The sequence below is a fragment of the Myripristis murdjan genome, chromosome 21 (genome assembly GCF_902150065.1).
Source record: "Myripristis murdjan chromosome 21, fMyrMur1.1, whole genome shotgun sequence".
Classification (NCBI taxonomy): domain Eukaryota; kingdom Metazoa; phylum Chordata; class Actinopteri; order Holocentriformes; family Holocentridae; genus Myripristis; species Myripristis murdjan.
Window position 1 is genome coordinate 19,554,236 of NC_044000.1, and position 18,045 is coordinate 19,572,280.

At 42.6% G+C, this 18,045-nt stretch overlaps 3 protein-coding genes across 3 annotated transcripts; 2 read left to right on the top strand and 1 right to left on the bottom strand.

Annotated features, from left to right (window-relative positions):
* Positions 1 to 1,322: 1,322 nt before the first annotated feature.
* On the top strand, positions 1,323 to 6,716 carry piga (phosphatidylinositol glycan anchor biosynthesis, class A). Its single transcript, XM_030081487.1, has 8 exons — positions 1,323 to 1,456; positions 2,651 to 3,157; positions 3,272 to 3,542; positions 4,202 to 4,334; positions 4,423 to 4,555; positions 5,336 to 5,542; positions 6,001 to 6,278; positions 6,331 to 6,716. The coding sequence occupies exons 2-8, from the start codon at positions 2,696 to 2,698 to the stop codon at positions 6,356 to 6,358; spliced, it is 1,512 nt and encodes a 503-aa protein (XP_029937347.1). The 5' UTR covers positions 1,323 to 1,456; positions 2,651 to 2,695; the 3' UTR covers positions 6,359 to 6,716.
* A 2,610-nt stretch (positions 6,717 to 9,326) lies between these two features.
* Positions 9,327 to 13,570, top strand: asb11 (ankyrin repeat and SOCS box containing 11). The gene is made up of 7 exons (XM_030080801.1): positions 9,327 to 9,460; positions 9,940 to 10,019; positions 10,467 to 10,574; positions 10,732 to 10,882; positions 11,043 to 11,177; positions 11,404 to 11,592; positions 12,140 to 13,570. Exons 1-7 carry the CDS (start codon positions 9,364 to 9,366, stop codon positions 12,262 to 12,264), a joined length of 885 nt encoding a protein of 294 aa, XP_029936661.1. The 5' UTR covers positions 9,327 to 9,363; the 3' UTR covers positions 12,265 to 13,570.
* An 819-nt stretch (positions 13,571 to 14,389) lies between these two features.
* LOC115380360 (gastrin-releasing peptide receptor-like) lies at positions 14,390 to 17,599 on the bottom strand. Its single transcript, XM_030081502.1, has 4 exons — positions 17,486 to 17,599; positions 16,978 to 17,382; positions 16,045 to 16,390; positions 14,390 to 15,584 (listed from the first exon to the last, which is right to left on the bottom strand). The coding sequence occupies exons 2-4, from the start codon at positions 17,367 to 17,369 to the stop codon at positions 15,270 to 15,272; spliced, it is 1,053 nt and encodes a 350-aa protein (XP_029937362.1). The 5' UTR covers positions 17,370 to 17,382; positions 17,486 to 17,599; the 3' UTR covers positions 14,390 to 15,269.
* Positions 17,600 to 18,045: the final 446 nt, after the last annotated feature.

An 18,045-nucleotide genomic window follows, 5' to 3' on the forward strand; every position in this document is an offset into this window, starting at 1 on the left:
AACTGAAGTTAAAGTGTTTCCTGTATGTGTCAATAAATCCACGGACGTGCAACAATCCCGACTGTGAAGCCTATTTTTGTGGAGAACAAATGGTTCAAGGGTTGAAGATTAAATCATGCTTTAAGAAGCCACATTAAGATAGCAACATGTTTAGTCAGTCTGGATCCCATGCTCACGTCTGACTGCTGCACATAAAAGTGAAATCACACAGGCAATAATTATGTGCGGGGAATTCCAGGAATTTTCTCACAGCGTTGGCTGTGAGACAGCTTCAGCCCATTGTTCACCTGTGAAAAAAATGAGTGTGTCAGTTGTTAAGGGGAAAAAATGTGGTGGCAGAAACAATGGGGAGAGGAAGTGGTGATTAATACTTTGGTATAACAAAAATGGAAATATGTGTCACAGGTTTTGGAAGCAAGTCCAAAAAAAAAAAAAAAAAAAAAAAACAGTTTACACAGTAGCTGAAAGTTCAATTTGATAAAATGAAAAAAAGAGTCTTTAGTCCTTAGCTCCAGGGGAAGGAAGGAAGAAGCGGGGGGCGCGCAGGGTCGCTGTTGTGGCGAGCCTCAGGTGGCGGCCAGGGTCGGTGCTCTCTGCGGAGACAGCGAGCCGCCCGACTCCGCGCTGGGTCCGCAGCGGTCGAGCCTCGGGCAGGAGGAAAAGAGAGAGGGACGAAGCACAGGTAAACGTGCCGCACCGGCTCACAGCAGGAGGCACATTAAACAAATCCAGAGGTTTGGTTACTCGCCTCTATCAGTCCTGGCGGTTCGTTCCGTCCCGCACACTCCGTTGTAACTCTCTCTGCCCTCGTCTGTGGTTGTCCCTGAGCCAGCCTGCCTCGCACCTGTGTCCCGACTGCCTTTAATTGTCCGTCCTGTAATCATGGCTTGATTGGGTAGGTGGTAGCAGGTGCACTGCTGTCAAGTAGGGGAGGTCCTCCACACACATATACACACACAAGGGAGACTTATAATAAAGAAAACACTCAATAACTCACTGCAAATAAAGAGAAAAATATAAAGCAAACTGAAAACAGTCTCTCCTTGTCATTCTGTGATATAGGCCTATGCATTGGAAATGAGCGTTGCATGTAAAGGAACAGAGATATCTAACCAGGCCTTTAACTGCACTTTAATTTAAGTTTATAATATACTCTTATTTTGAGAATTTGGTTAACTGCGGCTGACCCAGTTTCCCCTAGAGGATAAATAAAGTATTTCTGTTGTTTTTTGGTTTTCTGAAAAGACTTGTCGTTCACCATTACGACCTGTTGGCGGCAGCATCACACCAATGGGCTTTTAGATTAGCGGAATAGCGGAAAGAAGAAGTTCGCTACAAGGAACAGGAAGTGATTAGTACATACAGCTAAATAGCTAGTCATTCCACAACTCTGTGCATGTAAAAGTTGCTGCTATGTTTTCCCACAGGTGGAAACAAGTTGTACTTCTTGTACCTGGTAAGGCCACTGTAGCTATAAACTATTTGTATGTTCCGGTGGTGAAAATGTAAGTGGTGGACATGGATATCAGTCGGATAGCGTTAGCTTAACGTTAGCTGACTTAGCTAAGGAAGATAACTTGTACGAAGGGAGCTGGTTACTGTTAATGTTGATCATTATAGCGCTATGGACGCCTATTTTAGTCACTTAAATAGCCAAGTAACATTACCGCAAAACTGTGTGGTGCTTGATCCTGTACATTCAGTAAATGTCAACCCACAAGCTTAACAAAACAGCTTTCTGCTCAGTTTGTGATCGCAGTGACAGAGCCTTCAGTGGAAGTGAAATCATGCAGATCTGCTTCGATAACAATGGAAACATGCAAACCAAAATGATTAGGAGGAGGGTTATGGCTGGGACGATTTGACTTTCTCCTGGTTCGGTACGATCATGATTCTTGGGTGCTGATTTGATATGTATTGCCATTCTTAAGTATTAGCTGTCCTACATGTATTGCGATTCGATGCTACGATTTATTGCAACTTTGAATTATCCTCTAGTTTGTGGTTGTAAAGTTTCATGAGGCTCTGATTATCCTAAAGGTCACAGTGGGTTATTTATACAGTGATGTCAAGTTTTTTTGTTTGTTTGTTTGTTTGTTTTAATGGTCTCACTATAGTTAAGAGGCTACTGTGGGATCTAACATCATCACACATGAATTAAAATGGGCTCACTGAAACCTCAAGAGTCTCAACATTGCAGTCAAACCCAATGTATAAACCTCCAAGTCTGTTTAGGTCCCATCATGCAGAAATACACCATTTTAAAATGGTGTATTTAAAGGTGAAAGTAACACATTTGTACTGCAGTCAAAATCCTGCATGGTTTTGTGCCGAACTTCATGGGATTAGCATAAGGAGGGCATGTCTGCAAAGGGGAGACCCATGAGTGCCCAGAGAACCCATTTTCATTCAGATATCTGGAGGTGAGAGGTCAAGGCACCCCTTTGAATACGGCCATGCCAGATTTTCCCTTGCCAAAATTGAGCCTAACTTCAGAGCGATATTTAATCTCCTTGCTGCAACATGACATGCTTTTGGCTAACAGATTTCTTAGGTCATCTAGTTTCATATGATAGCGATATCTTTACTTTAAAAAGTGATCAGTATACACATGCACATCAAGTGAGACTAGCTGTTGTATCTCCTCCAGGTGTATGATTTGCAGACTGCGTATGAGTGACTTGCTCTGCCACACATGGAATCAACTTCGAGGCGTCGAAGGAGGGGGGCGGATGTCAGTGGCCCCTCATCCAAGACTGTCCCCCCAGACCTCACAGAGGCCCCCCCCAAGGTCACCACCCGGAAACACAACATCTGCATGGTGTCTGACTTCTTTTATCCCAATATGGGCGGAGTGGAAAGCCACATTTACCAGCTGTCCCAGTGCCTGATCGAAAAGGGACACAAGGTGGTGATAGCCACCCACGCCTATGGCAGGAGGAAGGGCATCCGCTACCTGACCAATGGACTGAAGGTGTACTACCTCCCCCTGCAGGTCATGTACAACCAGTCGACAGCCACCACCTGCTTCCACAGCCTGCCGCTGCTGCGCTGTGTGTTTGTCAGGGAGCGCATCACTGTTGTGCACGCGCACAGCTCCTTCTCCGCCATGGCTCATGATGCACTGTTCCATGCAAAGACAATGGGCCTTAACACGGTGTGTATTTGTTAATGAACCAGGACAGGAATTATTACAAACCTGCTGGTGTGTTTAAAATCACAACATCTAGACATAGTTCACTGATTTAAGCCTAAACATTCTCATCCACAGGTGTTCACTGACCACTCCCTCTTTGGCTTTGCGGATGTGAGCTCGGTGCTCACCAATAAGCTTCTGACTGTGTCGTTGTGTGACACCAACCATATTGTGTGTGTGTCATACACCAGCAAGGAGAACACAGTCCTCCGTGCAGCACTCAACCCAGAGATAGTGTCTGTCATTCCTAATGCTGTCGACCCCACAGACTTCACTCCTGACCCCTCTCAGCGCCAAGACGACAGGATTACTATTGTTGTGATTAGTCGACTTGTCTACCGCAAAGGTGAGAACAGGCTATTTATGCATCAAGAAATTACAGTACAGGCTGTAATTACAGGTATCAGGGTGCTGCGGGGAGTTGGAGACTATCCTTCAATTAGATGACCCAGGTTCAAGCCATCGTTTCTGCAAACATTCACGTGTCTTAAGTAGAAGTGTAGCCGTTCAGTAAACCCATGGTTTGGTTTGCATTGCTGCTTTTGGGTCATGATTTCGATTTTGGTTTGGTTTGTTTAGGAAAAAAAAAAAAAAACACCACCATTTCTAATGTTCTCTGTATTTTTGTCTTATTTACAAAAATGCCTTTCTTCATCCAGAGATTTGAGATAACAATGTGATTTCAGCACATATTCTTCCAAAGGCAAAAGTGTACCTAGACTATTTAAAACAAACTTAAAAATACTTGCGGTATACTTGTTTATTCATCAGCAAAGTGTGAGGTTAGATGGCTCTTTTACAGTTGGTTTGTTTGTAACACTGCATTTTGTTTCGTGTTTTGAAGTATCTTCTCCGGTCACAGGGCTGCCATTGTTATTGCCCCTGCATTATGACCAGTCTGCATAGACAAACCTAATAGAGAATTTCCCAATAAGCACTGATAAAATGTTACATTGTACATAAATTGTGAAAGTAACTTCACCTCTTCATTTGGCCTTTTTTAAGGAATTGATCTTCTCAGTGGAATAATCCCAGAGCTCTGTCTCAAACATCCTGATTTGCACTTCCTAATTGGCGGAGAGGGGCCGAAAAGAATCGTGCTGGAAGAAGTGAGAGAGAAATACCAGCTGCATGACAGGTAGCGTTGGTTTCTCCTGTTTCCTGATATTATATGGTGACTAACTCTTAGATGTGCCTAAGTCACTTTCCCGATGGTGTTGTCACAGGGTTCGCCTCCTGGGGGCTCTGGAGCATAAAGATGTACGTGGAGTTTTGGTGCAGGGTCACATCTTCCTCAACACCTCTCTGACTGAAGCTTTCTGCATGGCCATAGTAGAGGGAGCCAGCTGTGGACTGCAGGTTTGATCTCATTTATATACAGTAACTCAGCTGACAATGTAGTGTCCTTCACAGAGTTGAAGACAGAAGGGATACCAACACCACTCTTCTCCTGTGCTGCTGTACCTGCCCTGCTGCTCTTACTGTCTTATTTTTTCTTCCTTTGCATGGTGACTTTATTGTTTGTTTTTTTGCTCAATACTTTGGCACTTATCGCGCACCTGTCTGGCCATGAAGGGGTCTCCCTCTCTATGGTCCTTGGTAACATTTCCTCCATTTTTTCCCCTGGTGGAAGTTTTCTTTCGCCTGCTATGAGGATTGAGCCTGGGACAGCTGGTAAATGTGACTTGAACTTGAACTTGGATGCACCAGTTCCACTTTTTTCAATGCTGATACCGAGTGCTGATCTGATCCATTGCTTTTACAGAACAGTGAGACTTGGATGATTACTTCTGGGTCACTAAATAATGTAAAGGAATATAAAATCGTTCTTTTTCGCACCATTTAGGAAATGCATGGTTCGGAAATGTGGGAAATAAAGACAATAAAGTTTTTTTCTCACATATTACATAGGCATTTGGTATCAGGTATTTGCATGGGATGAATATCTCTGATGATGACACTTCATTTTAGTCTAATATCAGTGACCTTACTAGATAACCGGTGTTATCTTAATCCTGATAAGACAACCGTTGTCAGCAGCATTCAGATATGAAGTTTACTTTCTCTGTTAAAGGTGAAGTACAGATTTGTGCATGTATGGATGTGTACATACAGATTTTGGCTTTCGTCTTCGTTTAGGTCGTCAGCACCCGTGTCGGGGGAATTCCTGAAGTGTTGCCTGAAGACTTAATCACTCTGTGTGAGCCTACTGTACGGTCTTTGTGTGCTGGTCTGGAGACGGTCATTGCCAGGCAGCGTTCAGGGTCTGTGCCCTCCCCCGCTTCTGTCCATGCCCGTGTGAGAAACCTCTACACCTGGAGAAATGTTGCGGAGAGGACTGAAAAGGCAAGTTTCACCAGCACGTTTTAACATTCTTAATTTATAAGCCAGTGTCTGCTGTTGTGTAGCTATCTGTGTTATCTCAAACGCAGTGAATTTACAGTTGACAATGTGCGTTTAATTAACAGTTTTTTTTGTTCTGTGTTGATATTTTTTTATGTTCTCTGGAAGGAAGCGCATTTAAATGTCTTTATGAATTAGTACAGAATAAGATGATGAAAGATGAAAACTTGCCACAGACCGAATGTCATTTTGTATTTTGAAACTGTTAATGTTATGCATTATGAACTTAGCCTGTTGATTATATCTTTAAAAATAAAAGAAATGGGTAAATTGGATCCTTTGTTAGCAGAAGAGTATGTTGAGCCAAAGTTCACACAGTTGAATGATCCCTATGTTTGTTCCCATGAATCGATAGCTTGTCAAGTGTTTATTGCCTCTAATCTCAGTGTTTTCCCTCTCAGGTCTATGACAGGGTGGCCGGGGAGGCGGTGCTTCCCCTGGACAGACGCTTGCTCAGGCTGCGGGCTCACTGTGGACCAGTGGCGGGCTCCATCTTCGCTTTTGTAGCTGTTTTAGACTTCCTCTTCCTGCTCCTCCTCCAGTGGCTGGTGCCAGACCGGGTCATGGATGTCGCTGTGGACGCCACAGGCCTTCGTGGACTGTGGAGCTCGGGACGGGACTGCGAAAAAAGAGCTCACTCTAAATGGGCCAGGATGCCAACAGCAGAAACAGAAATTTCATCGCACTGATCCAGTCATCTACTCTCCACTCTCAGCTGCTGGCCTGGTTTTAGACTTCAGTCTTCATTATGGCGACTGAGGAGATCTTCCTAACCACTATATCATGCTGAATATCAGATGTGGAATCTACTCATCCTAACTTGGATATTGTTTACATTTTATTGTAAAAAGGGACTTGATAGAGCTTGAGTGAAAGCACTGAGCATTTGGAATCTATACTACTGATAAAATTGGGAAACCATGGCACCCATTTGGGCTTTGTTAAGCACTTTTTGTTTTGTTTTGTTTTGTTTTTGTTGTGTATTGCATTGCACTACACACAGATGCGGTAAAAAAAGGCTCGTTGATTGTACACAGACTTATACAATGCCAAGTAGATGGTGTGGCTATATGGGGATAAAGTTTCAATGAGTGAATAAATCTCTTATAGCCTCAGCAGTAAGGGCCCACTCACATTGGCAAGTTTGAGTCCGTATCGTGCTAAAGCCAAAATCCCCCCCTCTCCAGTCCCCGGCTGGCCTGCACTCACATTGCCTTTTTCCCAAACGCGCCCAAGCACGATTGCCCCCGGTGTGCGCGTCATCACGTTGAAATACGACAACAACAGGCATAGCCCGACATCATTATAAATCAATGTAGTTCAAATACATCATGTCTTCCTTTTAACTAGAAAACGTTTTTGGTCCTTTTAATCAGACATGGGGTGTTTATTTACCTTGACAGTTTCGGAGGTAACTTCCTCCTTCTTCAGAAAGGTCCAACTGACAGCCGGAGCGGCACCTGGCAGATCCGGCAGACCGGGTGACCGGGTGGCCGGTGCCGACGCGGTGCCGCGGCCAGCACCAGGTCTGCCGGATCTCCGCACACAGACTGCTGTACTTTCATTATAAACCGACTTTTGTTTATACGCGGTTGCAGCAGCACAACGGACAATGACACAGACAACATGGTTGATTATTGATTGCGCAACGCGGCCATTCGCCGGTAATCACGCTGCGCACATTAAACAGTTTTGCAGAGGCAGGAGGAAAGTTGCATGATTTACGTCCGCGCACTGCGTGCGTGACCGTGCATGTGCTCATGTACGCGCCCGTACCGCGCTGAAGCACACCCCTTCCAACCGTGCCAGAGCGGGGGAAGTGTACTGTATTCAAGCACGATACGGAGCGATCACACTGGTCAAAGAATCCGGATTTTAAGGGCAATCGTGCTTGGGCGCGGATCAAACTTGCCAGTGTGAGTGGCCTCTAAGTTAGCAAGTGGAGCTCAGAATGAAAAGCACAGAAAATAGAGTACAAATTGCTTCGAGGCGCTATATAATAGAACACAAACAATGTGCAGTGGTGCTACAAATAAAAGTGTAATAACATAATACAAATAATATAAATGTGATAATTACAAAAGCCCAGTGAAAATGAAGTTGAAGATGCTTTTGGAAGATATGACGCAGTCGGGCTTTTAGGCCACAGCAGTTATGTAAATGAGATTTTGACCATGCAGTCTGTTTTTACAAGTTTAAAGAGGAATTTAAAATCAACTCAACAGCTGGGGGGAAATGAGAAAAGGCTAGTATAAGGCTGATGTAAACTCTGCGACTGGTCCACTGAATGCACACCTCATTTAGGACAACGGTTTTATCAAATTCATTGTTTGTGTGCAGCTTAATAGCAATGCATAATGTTTTCCTTTTGCCTTCTTTTGATACGATGTATTCTTTGTACATGGCTCTGTATGATTTCATTTTTATCTTCTAAGATGTTGCTTATTTATATGAGATCATGGGGTTTTTTGACATGATCCTGTGGTCACAAGCTAGTGACTACTCCGGAAAATAAAACATTGTTGATAAAGTTCATTCTGTTTCCCTTGTATTTCTTTTCCCAATATTTTATTATGTTATCTCAACTCGTGACAGTTTTATCTTCCTGACACTGACAATCTTTTTGGCAGTTTGGAACAGTAAATGACTGCTTTCCTTGAAACTGTTTTTTTACAAAGAGCCGGGGCGCTCTGAAATGCAGGAATGCCAGACAAAACATAGCTGTGAAACGGGAGGTGATAGGACGAGATGCGTGGCTTTTCAAGGCAAACAATGAGGCTCCATTTGCACATCGTCATTACCGGGGTCTGAACGTTGACATGAAAACAAGACTTCACCTCGACGTGAGTGACTGCAACTTTTCAAGTGCAAGGTCAAGCCATTTTGGACAAAAAGGTTAAACATCTGATAAAATAAATAGTGACTCATAGTTTTATTTACTATGGCAACTGGTAAGAGTGAAGCAGGGATTTGAGTTTTTCAACATTTTCACCTCTAGATTCCTCACTGGGCTTCTCAATTTAGTGTTGAGACGTTTAGTTTCCTCTGTTTTGTTTGTGTGTGTGTGTGTGTGTGTGTGTGTGTGTGTATTTGTGTGTTATGTATGTGCCGGTGTGCCTTGTTTTTCTTTTCACAGTTTCTTTAATTATCCCTTTTTGTAAATTGTTATTTGGTTTTTCATTATTGTTAATTCTACTGCATCCCATGACACATTCTCATGTCTCAGGCCTGTTGTATGTATGTTTACAGAAAGAATGCTAATTCCGTGTTTCTGTAATTTTAGATTCCATACGGTCACAGAATTAGAAGAAAAAGTTGATCACAAAAAAAAAGATTCTTTATCAGGGATAAAATCTTGCAGCTGAGAATATGTATTACAAAAGGAAATGGCCCACATCCACGGGACACACACTTTTTTCCATTTAACCCTTTTAAGGAATGGGCAAGCTGAAATTTTCTTACTTTATCACGCAGTTTACAAGATGATAAAATTATCCAAACCAGTGTCCCTTCTTCTATATAAGACTGTACAAGTGTGTGTGTGTCTGTGTGTGTATCCTTCATTTCCAGTTGTTGGACCCCCATTCTACCATCCATTGTTATGCACATGCAGGACCTCCATGGCCCGGGACAGGAGTGGGCGGGGTGCGGTGGTGTGGGGGAGGTGACCCCGAGGTGATAAGATGGGGAGGAAGGCCGAGCCCAGGTTTGCGTACAGTGGAGCTGAGGAAGAGAGAGGAGTCTGCTACTGTTTTGTTTTCATCATGGCTGTTGTTCAAACAGAGGTCGCTCCGTGCTCCCAACCTTGGCTGAGGCCTTTCCACATCTATGGCGGGCTGGCGTGCAACTCCCTCATGGCTGGTAAGCGTTTCTTTGTCTTTTGAGTCTCTTGAGTCTTTTGAGAACTGAGTTAACAGTTCTGCAGAGTTGTATGATGGCAAAAGCTAAGGAGTCACACAGGTAGTCAGACAAATAATACTTTTCTTATCTTTTTAAACAAACATGGCCAAAAAAAACTAAAGATGTCTGGTTTGGTTTTGAGGTCTCCATTTCTGTGCAGGGAGCCTTCAGTGTTTTGTTCAGCTAAGTTAAATGTTTGTGATCAGGGTGACCGATACCTGAAAAATATGCTTACAAAGATTGTGCAGCGAGCTCCCCAACAGCTAACAGAGTCCTCAGTCTTTGTTATTCCAGTGTGGCCAGTTTTGCTCTGGGTTGGGATGACCCTGAAACAAGATAAAGATGTTTTCGAATAAATGCAGCTTAACATCAAAATGGGAGCAAGAGGCACTGGCCATGCGCATATCTATGTGCTTTCTGAATGTGTCTTTGTGTCTCAGACTCCTGGTCAGACAGGACTCCTCTCCATGAAGCAGCCTACCAGGGCAGACTGCTCAACGTGAGAACCCTCATTGCTCAGGTAAAGCCAGTAAAGCTCCTTTTTAACTTTCCTTGCATGTAGGTCTACACCAAATACACACAACTAAGAAGACAACTTAGTTACACAGAAGCCTGCTGGAAATGAATGGTCGTATCATGCAATAGAAAAAAAAAAAAAAAAAAAAAAAAAAAAAAAAAGAACCCATACACTGCAAAGAGGCCAGCTGAGGCCAAAAGGACAATTTTTTTTGCACGTTTTGTCACAACAGCACTATGGAATAAATCACTTTATGTCCTTTTGGCATCATGAAGCCTCTTAATTGTGTGCCAGTTCCTTTCCATTTTGGGAGCTTCTGAATAGACACACCTGCAACATTTTCTCCATAAACTCAAGAAATAAAATTGCAGGCAATTTCATTTACTTGTGTTGTGAAACACAAACAAAAGCCTGTTATGACAGCATTGTCCCCCATCATGTCCCCTCCAGGGCTTCCATGTGGACATGATGACCGTGGACAGAGTGTCTCCTCTGCATGAGGCATGTCTGGGCGGCCGTTACGCCTGTGCCAAGTTTCTAGTGGATCATGGTGCAAATGTAAGGTGTTTTGTGTCTTTTCTATGTACAAAGAGGGACTTGTTTGGGGGCTTTGTGATCTAGACACAGAGAAACAACAGAACAAATGATGGATACCACAGATCCGGCTTGGCGTGAATACCAGTAATCACAGCATTCATCACACATCCCTCCACAGGTGGACACAGTATCAACAGATGGCGCCACACCTCTATTCAACGCTTGCAGCAGCGGGAGTGCCGCTTGTGTCAGGCTGATCTTGCAGCACAGCTCCTCCGTCCACACTACATACCATCTGGCATCACCCATTCATGAAGCTGCAAAGAAAGGTGTGTGTGTGTGTGTGTGTGTGTGTGTGTGTGTGTGTGTGTGTGTGTGTGTGTGTGTGTGTGTGTGTGTGTGTGTGTGTGAATGTGTATTCGAGTTGGGGTAGCAGGGACAGTTGTATGTCAGTTGCTGAGTTTTAATACAAAGTTGTTTGTTCCTCAGGTCACAGAGAGTGTCTAGAGCTGTTGCTGTCCCATGGAGCTCACATTGACCTGGAGCTGCCAGGCGTGGGGACACCGCTGTACTCTGCCTGTGTGGCCCAGGCCACAGAGTGTGTGGAGAGGCTGCTGCACTCAGGTTAGAACAACTACATCACAACAGGGGACATGCCTCCATCAAACTAAACAAGAAGTGTTTGAGTGACAATGCAGGTCTCTAATGAGACCTGCTTCAAAGAGTTGCTCCTCACTTTTCTCTCATTTTGGGATTTTTGATTTCAATTCTCTCTTCAAATCTCCAGCAACTGCTGGTGAACTGCTTTGGGTCAGGATAATTAACCATTTGTAACCATGTCTACCTGCAGGAGCAGATGTTCGGCTGGGGTGTGGGCAGGACAGCCCGTTACACGCTGCGGTTCGAGGAGGTGGAGCCGATGTGGTGGAGCTGCTGATGGATTACGGGGCTGATGGGAGTTGTAGGAACGCAGAAGGAAAGACTCCTCTGGATTTGGCAGCACCAAACAGCACAGTGAGGACTGTACTGCAGAAAAGAGGTATGTTGTAGAGCAGCGGCTCTCAACCCAGGGTCTGTGGACCCCCATGGGTCCTTGAGGGGCTTCCAGAGAGTCCCCTAACGAATTCTCTGTTCATAGGTTTCACACTATTGACTCTTAGTCTGTCAATTTTATGTTTAACTTTATGAAAAAAATAACACAGAAATCACATGAAATAAAATGCATGTTGTTTTGGAACATGAGATCTACAACCACATTTCATTTCATTTCATTATTTCTCATGTGATTCCCATGTTGGTTTTTCCACATGCGGTCTGGAACTACATATTATTTCTCGTGCAAACTGAAAATCACGATGAAAAGTTCAAATTCACATGTGACATAATTTGTGACATTATGTGAAAATACTAGTCCACATGCGAATGTTGCCAGTCACATGTGAAAATGGTGAATTCACCTGTGAAATTCAAATGTTCACATATGAAATGTTGGACACTCATGATGGACACAAGCAAAACTGGAAGTTTTCATGAGGGAAAAGTAAGACAGAATAACAACTCCACTCTCTGTCTGTGACCCCGCACAGGCCCCTGCTCTCTGTCTCAGCAGTGTCGGCTCTCCATTCGTCGTAGTCTGGGACGGAGCCGCCTCCACAGAGCCTCCAGCCTCTTCCTTCCTCACAGTCTGACGGAGTTCCTTCTCTTCCAGTGAGACTCCTCCACTCTGCCTTGCATGACCATCTGTGTTTTTGCCTGGGTGCCTCATACACTAGTTTGTGTCTTACATATTTGCAGTGTCACTTACCAAGGGCTGAAAAAGACAAAGGGAGCAGACACATACCCATAATTCAGATGCAAAAAATGTTATTATCCAAAGGGATGCCGGCGTTTCAACATCTTGTTAGGAGAACTGAGTCAGACCCGTTTCTTAATCATTTTAAATGGGTCATGTGCTGTCTAGTTGCTAGACAGCTGCCAGTGATCACATAGTCCATTAATTTGAAATTACCACACAAAAATATACACTCTGGAAAAGTCGCATATTGCAGTCACAAGACCTCAGAGTTTTCTATATTACACAATACTTGCCCAGAATATACACTTTGCTAAGTATCTCAGCATCTGTATGAGCTTAACATTGTACTGCTCTTTGATGTTTGCAGTATAATGTTTTATTTCTATGTGTAATCTTCATTTATTAGCCCATGTAATCACCAGCATCTGTCTTGTCATGTCTAAAAGGGTTAAGGGCCAGGTCTGACTAGATGGCCCTGACAAAGACTTCTTTGCTGGTTTCCATCAGAATAATGAGTTTCACATGAGAGCTGCAGGTGTGCAATTACATTCTTCATCTTTCTGAGTCCTTTCTTCTGTGAAGCTGCTCCTGAACAAGGAGGATTATGTAGGTGCCTCTACACCTCCTCTAGGAATGAGAAAAGGGTTTTATTAGTTTTGTTTTGTCAATTACTGCTGTTTTTTAATTACTATAATAACATTAGGGTTACTAATTTAAGCCTTGTAAAGCTGACTCTAAGAAAATATTGCGGACACAAACATAACAAGTTAGAGCTGGTGAGTCAAGTCACATTTATACTGTGTTCATTCAAACCAGCTTCACCAATGAATGTAATGTATTTTTATACTTTTAATAAAATGTTTAATGAGTTTTCCATTGTACTAGAATGCATATAAGGCGCTAACACTGTGATATTATGTGATATCATGCAGTAGCAAGTGATACTCATTTCACAATGGAGGCAATAAAAAGAGCACAAAGCTGGATTTCATGACTGTTTTAAGCAGCTACAGTGGCTCTGTAATGGCTTAGGACACACAGAAAGACACCAAGGTGGAATAACATTTGTCAAAACAGACACACACAGTGCTATTAAGGAGGAAAAACTGAGTATATAATATTCCATAATATATCATATTCACACTGAAGGTCACCCACAAGCTTGATCACCTGGACACACCGTTACCCAAACAATAGGAAATAAATAAAACAAAATAAAATAGGTCCTCACGACACATGTTTGTTTGCTTTTTTATGTATGTGTTAATGGGTTTCTTGCTTTTGAATGTACAATCATGCCCAGTTCTGACAGCATCCATTCCAGTTATCTCACAGTGAGCAAATGAAGGAATTCATGACTTGACTGTCCATAATCTCATCTTCATTGAACTTTACATCATGACAATACTGACATTCAGAGGTGGCATATATAAATGGCACATATGATCAAGCAGCCTGGATGTTGACTGATTTCAGTCAAGTCAATCAAGTCTGAGGGAAAATCACTTCAGGTACGACAACAAAGCTACAAAATGGGAGCTGCAGTGTGTGTGACCATGTGATATTCTCCTGTTTCTATTAGGCCACAGTTCACAGTGGCCAATCAGCCAAAGAAGGACCAGGTTAGGCTCAAACTGACACAATAACACCTTGAGTCCTACAATTTCATCCTAAAATCACAGTAGAATAAACTGATTAATCCCCATTGTATCAACTGACTGATGCAATGGGGATTACTAATAAAGATAAATACCGAAAGGTGCTACACATGAAAATTAAAAGGTGTAAAAGCATTCAAGTATCTTTAACGCGATGATTCTCTGATATTTACCGCAACAAACTACAGACCAAGAGGGAAAAGACCATGGACAGCATGTTTGTAGATGGTGGTAATTTCAAATTTCAAGTATAATCCTGGCCTCAATGACATTAGAGACAGCTTTCAATGGATCTGATTTTTCACCAAAGCATGGTCATTTTTTCTATTACAGAAAACCCTCACCTGTCAATACCTGTGGAAGGTGAAGACATGAAAAAAAAAATCACAATAATAAGAAATGAGCACATGCTGCTACACACTGTAATTTGTCCAAGATATATATAGTATTATCTTACATTGTGAACACATTGATAAACTATAAATGATTATAGCACCAGTATATTACATATTAACAAGCATCAACATGAAACTTAGTGTTAAACAGGCTGTTGTCTCAATAAACTAAGGAATTGCTAACTTCTGTTCTCACACAGAAGTAATCAAATCCAACAAACAGAACAGAGTTTATTTACTATCCTATGTGGTTTGCTACAGCTTTTTAGATTTAACAAATACCTCTCTACATACAGTATATATGATTTATTATATCTCTGACACAGTGCCCTTTGACATCACATCATGCTGACTTTATGTATGTGATATATTGTATATTTTTGCATCTGTTTGGCTCTGAGTTCGATATCAAACATATTAAGATATATAAAGAGTAATTATACAAATCATGACTTTTTATATGTCATGCAACTGTCTTTTTTTCTTTTAATGAAAAGTTTCCTCCAATCTCTTTGAATGCTATTGTATCAACTCCTGTATCCCTGTTACATGACAATCACTGCAATAGACAGTTAAATAGCTTTTGTTTCCAATCAAAAATTGAGACATTAAATATATACATTTCTGCAGTATTTAGTGCATATTTTGTAGACATTCATAGGTCTGAATAATATTGCAGAAATATGTAATCCTGTGACAGCTCACACTGAAGCTGCTTAGTCAGAGCAAAACACGCGGCCTGTTTGAGTCGATGTAAGAATAGCATTTTCAGAAAATATTCACAGATTGGCACATCACATCAACACAGCAACACAATCCCCCTAAAAACAGATGAAGCCAGAGCTGCCCACATGGTGATGAAACACTTTTAGACGGAGGTTATATTTGTACTTCCAGGATTGTGGCTGTCAAATCCAGTTGATGTACGGCAGCACAGGAGCTGCTTGTTGAAGTGCTTGTTGAAGCGTTTGCTCATCAAGTATAGGGCAAAGGGGTTCACACAGGAATTGGTGAAGGCCAAGATGCGAGCACACACACTGGCGATGAAATGGCCGAGTGACGTGTCCACCTGGCTATAGTGGTAGGAGCGATACAGGTAGATTGCATGACTGGGGAGCCAACAGACAGCAAATAACGCTACAAACACCAGCACGGTTTTGGCCAGACGCTTCCTCGATTGAATCTGAGGGGAGAGAGCAGAGAGAGATGAAATCAGTGGCTCTGACTCACAAAAAAAAAAACAAAATGAATCCACATAATATGTATAATATCTCTAAATTCATAGCCGTCTTAAGTGCAGATCTAGGAAGAGATTTGGCCGTGATAAAATGTACAAACAAGGTTGAAAAATATTGAACTATAACTTGTTAGTGAGGATGTGTGTAGATAAATGGGGACATGGTGGGGGTGCAAACTGGATGCATATGAAAAATATTCTGTATATTCAAGATTATATGGAGAGAATTATATTTTGTGTGTGTTTGCTTCGTTACTTTTATTCCTTTTTAATGAATGCTCTTAGAATGTAAAGACTGGGTCAGAAATTGAAATTGCAAATAAAAAAGTATAATCAGAGTATGAATTTGTTTAATGGTATACCCTTGCAGTGGCACACACATCATCACATGCACAGCCTTCCTCACCTGTTTCTTTATATGCAAGTGTTCCTCCACAGGTATGCCCAAGGTGCTCCTGAGCAGACTGCGGGCGATTAAGCTGTAGTAAACCGAAATGATGAGGAGAGGGATGATGTAGAAGATCAGGAAGGAGGCCATGGAGTGGATTTTAGGGTGCAGCTCCCCGGCGTGAGGGTATGGAGCACAGGTGACAAGCATCTCATTAGTCTGGCTGATGTTGAAAGTGTGCAGGTCAGAGAAGACGGCTTCAGGAATAGCCAGGGTGATGGAGATGAGCCAGATCACAGCTGCCTGGAAATAGAAACTGGCTGTAGACCTCTGGATTTCCATGGGCTTGACAATAGCTCGGTATCTGGGTGGAGAGGAGAAATCTATGGTCCAACATGCAGCCTGAAAAGCTTATAGGGTACTACATCTACTGTTTATAATGACTAGATCATCAAAGAGGATTTAAATCCAACATTTTACTTTGTGCAGACAAAATTCTTCCTATCTCAAAGTTGATACTTCATCAAAGTCTGCAGATTATGTGGAAGAATGGACACTGGTCACTGTAAAGAAAAGTGCATGCAGTCAAAGATAAAAGACAATTGGCTGCAGGCTGCAGGAAGATGTAGTTTTATTCATGATTTATGTGCAGCTCTCCAAAAAGATGGAATACGCTGCCAAGTGCTCCTTCACATTAAAGAAAGCTGTAGCCATGGAAATTAAAAAGAATGAACATTTCAAAGATAATGGTTTCAATCAAGTTTTTATCATTTGTAAACCAAACTACTGTTAAAAGGCAGTTTAAATAGGCTATCACGATAAGAATCCAAAACCATCTATACCAACTGATATTTACTAAAATGCACATTCTGAAAGCCAAACCACTGCGCAGGAGCAACAATTTTGGCCCTTTTACACCAGATTGCCAAACACTTTATGGTTATAGAGTACCGGTCTGCGGAGAGAGCAGTGAGGGTGAAGACTGAGACCCCCACTGATGTGAGCTGGATGAACGGGATGAGTTTGCATCCAACCCGGCCGAAGAGCCACTCGTCCACCAGGTAGCGGCTGGCGTCCACCGGGGCGCAGGTGACCAGCAGGACCAGGTCACCGAGAGCCAGGCTGGACAGGAACAAGTTGGGCACCGTCCGCATGGACTTGACGGAGAGACACGTCTTCATTAAAGTCACGTTTCCCATCAGACCGATGAGGATGATGAGTCCATAGATGGCAGCAATCCCGATGCCGGGGAGCCAGATGTACTCCTGCAGGTCTGTGTGGTTCAAAGTGGACCAGAGCCTGTTCTCCTCGGGGTTTAAAACGAACGAATCCTCCAAAGACATCGCAAATTAAAAGCTGAAACAAAAGAGCTTCATAAATTATATGAATTCCTGAAATCTGCGGTAATTTTCCAGCTGCTCAACTGATGCGTCTGGTGTGGACGGGCTTTATAAACCACCTGCTGCGTGCGTCGCCTGCGCCGCAGCCTATAGTGTCATGATGAGCACGACAGAGCGGTGCAGCCGCCTATAGGAAACATACCGAGCCGAACTTTTACTTTTACATTCACAATATAGTGTCGCACAGGTTTGAGCATGTTGACAATAACTTCTTCCACTGGACCAGGACTTACAGACTTCACATTCAGAGCTTCTCTCGCCGATAGAGTTCATTTTGGCACAATTAAAGTGTTATTTTTAAATCTTGTGACATGTAAAGGGATCCCGGGTTGGCTGGCACACAAGTAGTTTCTGGTGCTTTGAAGGTCACAGCAACAAAGTCACTCAGCTTTCTTGGCAAGGGTAACATTTCAGTATCATTTTTTTTTTTTTTTTTTTTTTTTTTTTAAAGTGGTCTCTGGACTAAAAGTATTGTAAAACTGTGTTAGAGATACACTATATTACCAAAAGTATTCGCTCACCCATTCAAATGATCAGAATCAGGTGTCCTAATCACTTGGCCTGGCCACAGGTGTATAAAATCAAGCACTCAGGCATGCAGACTGTGAAACAAGACATT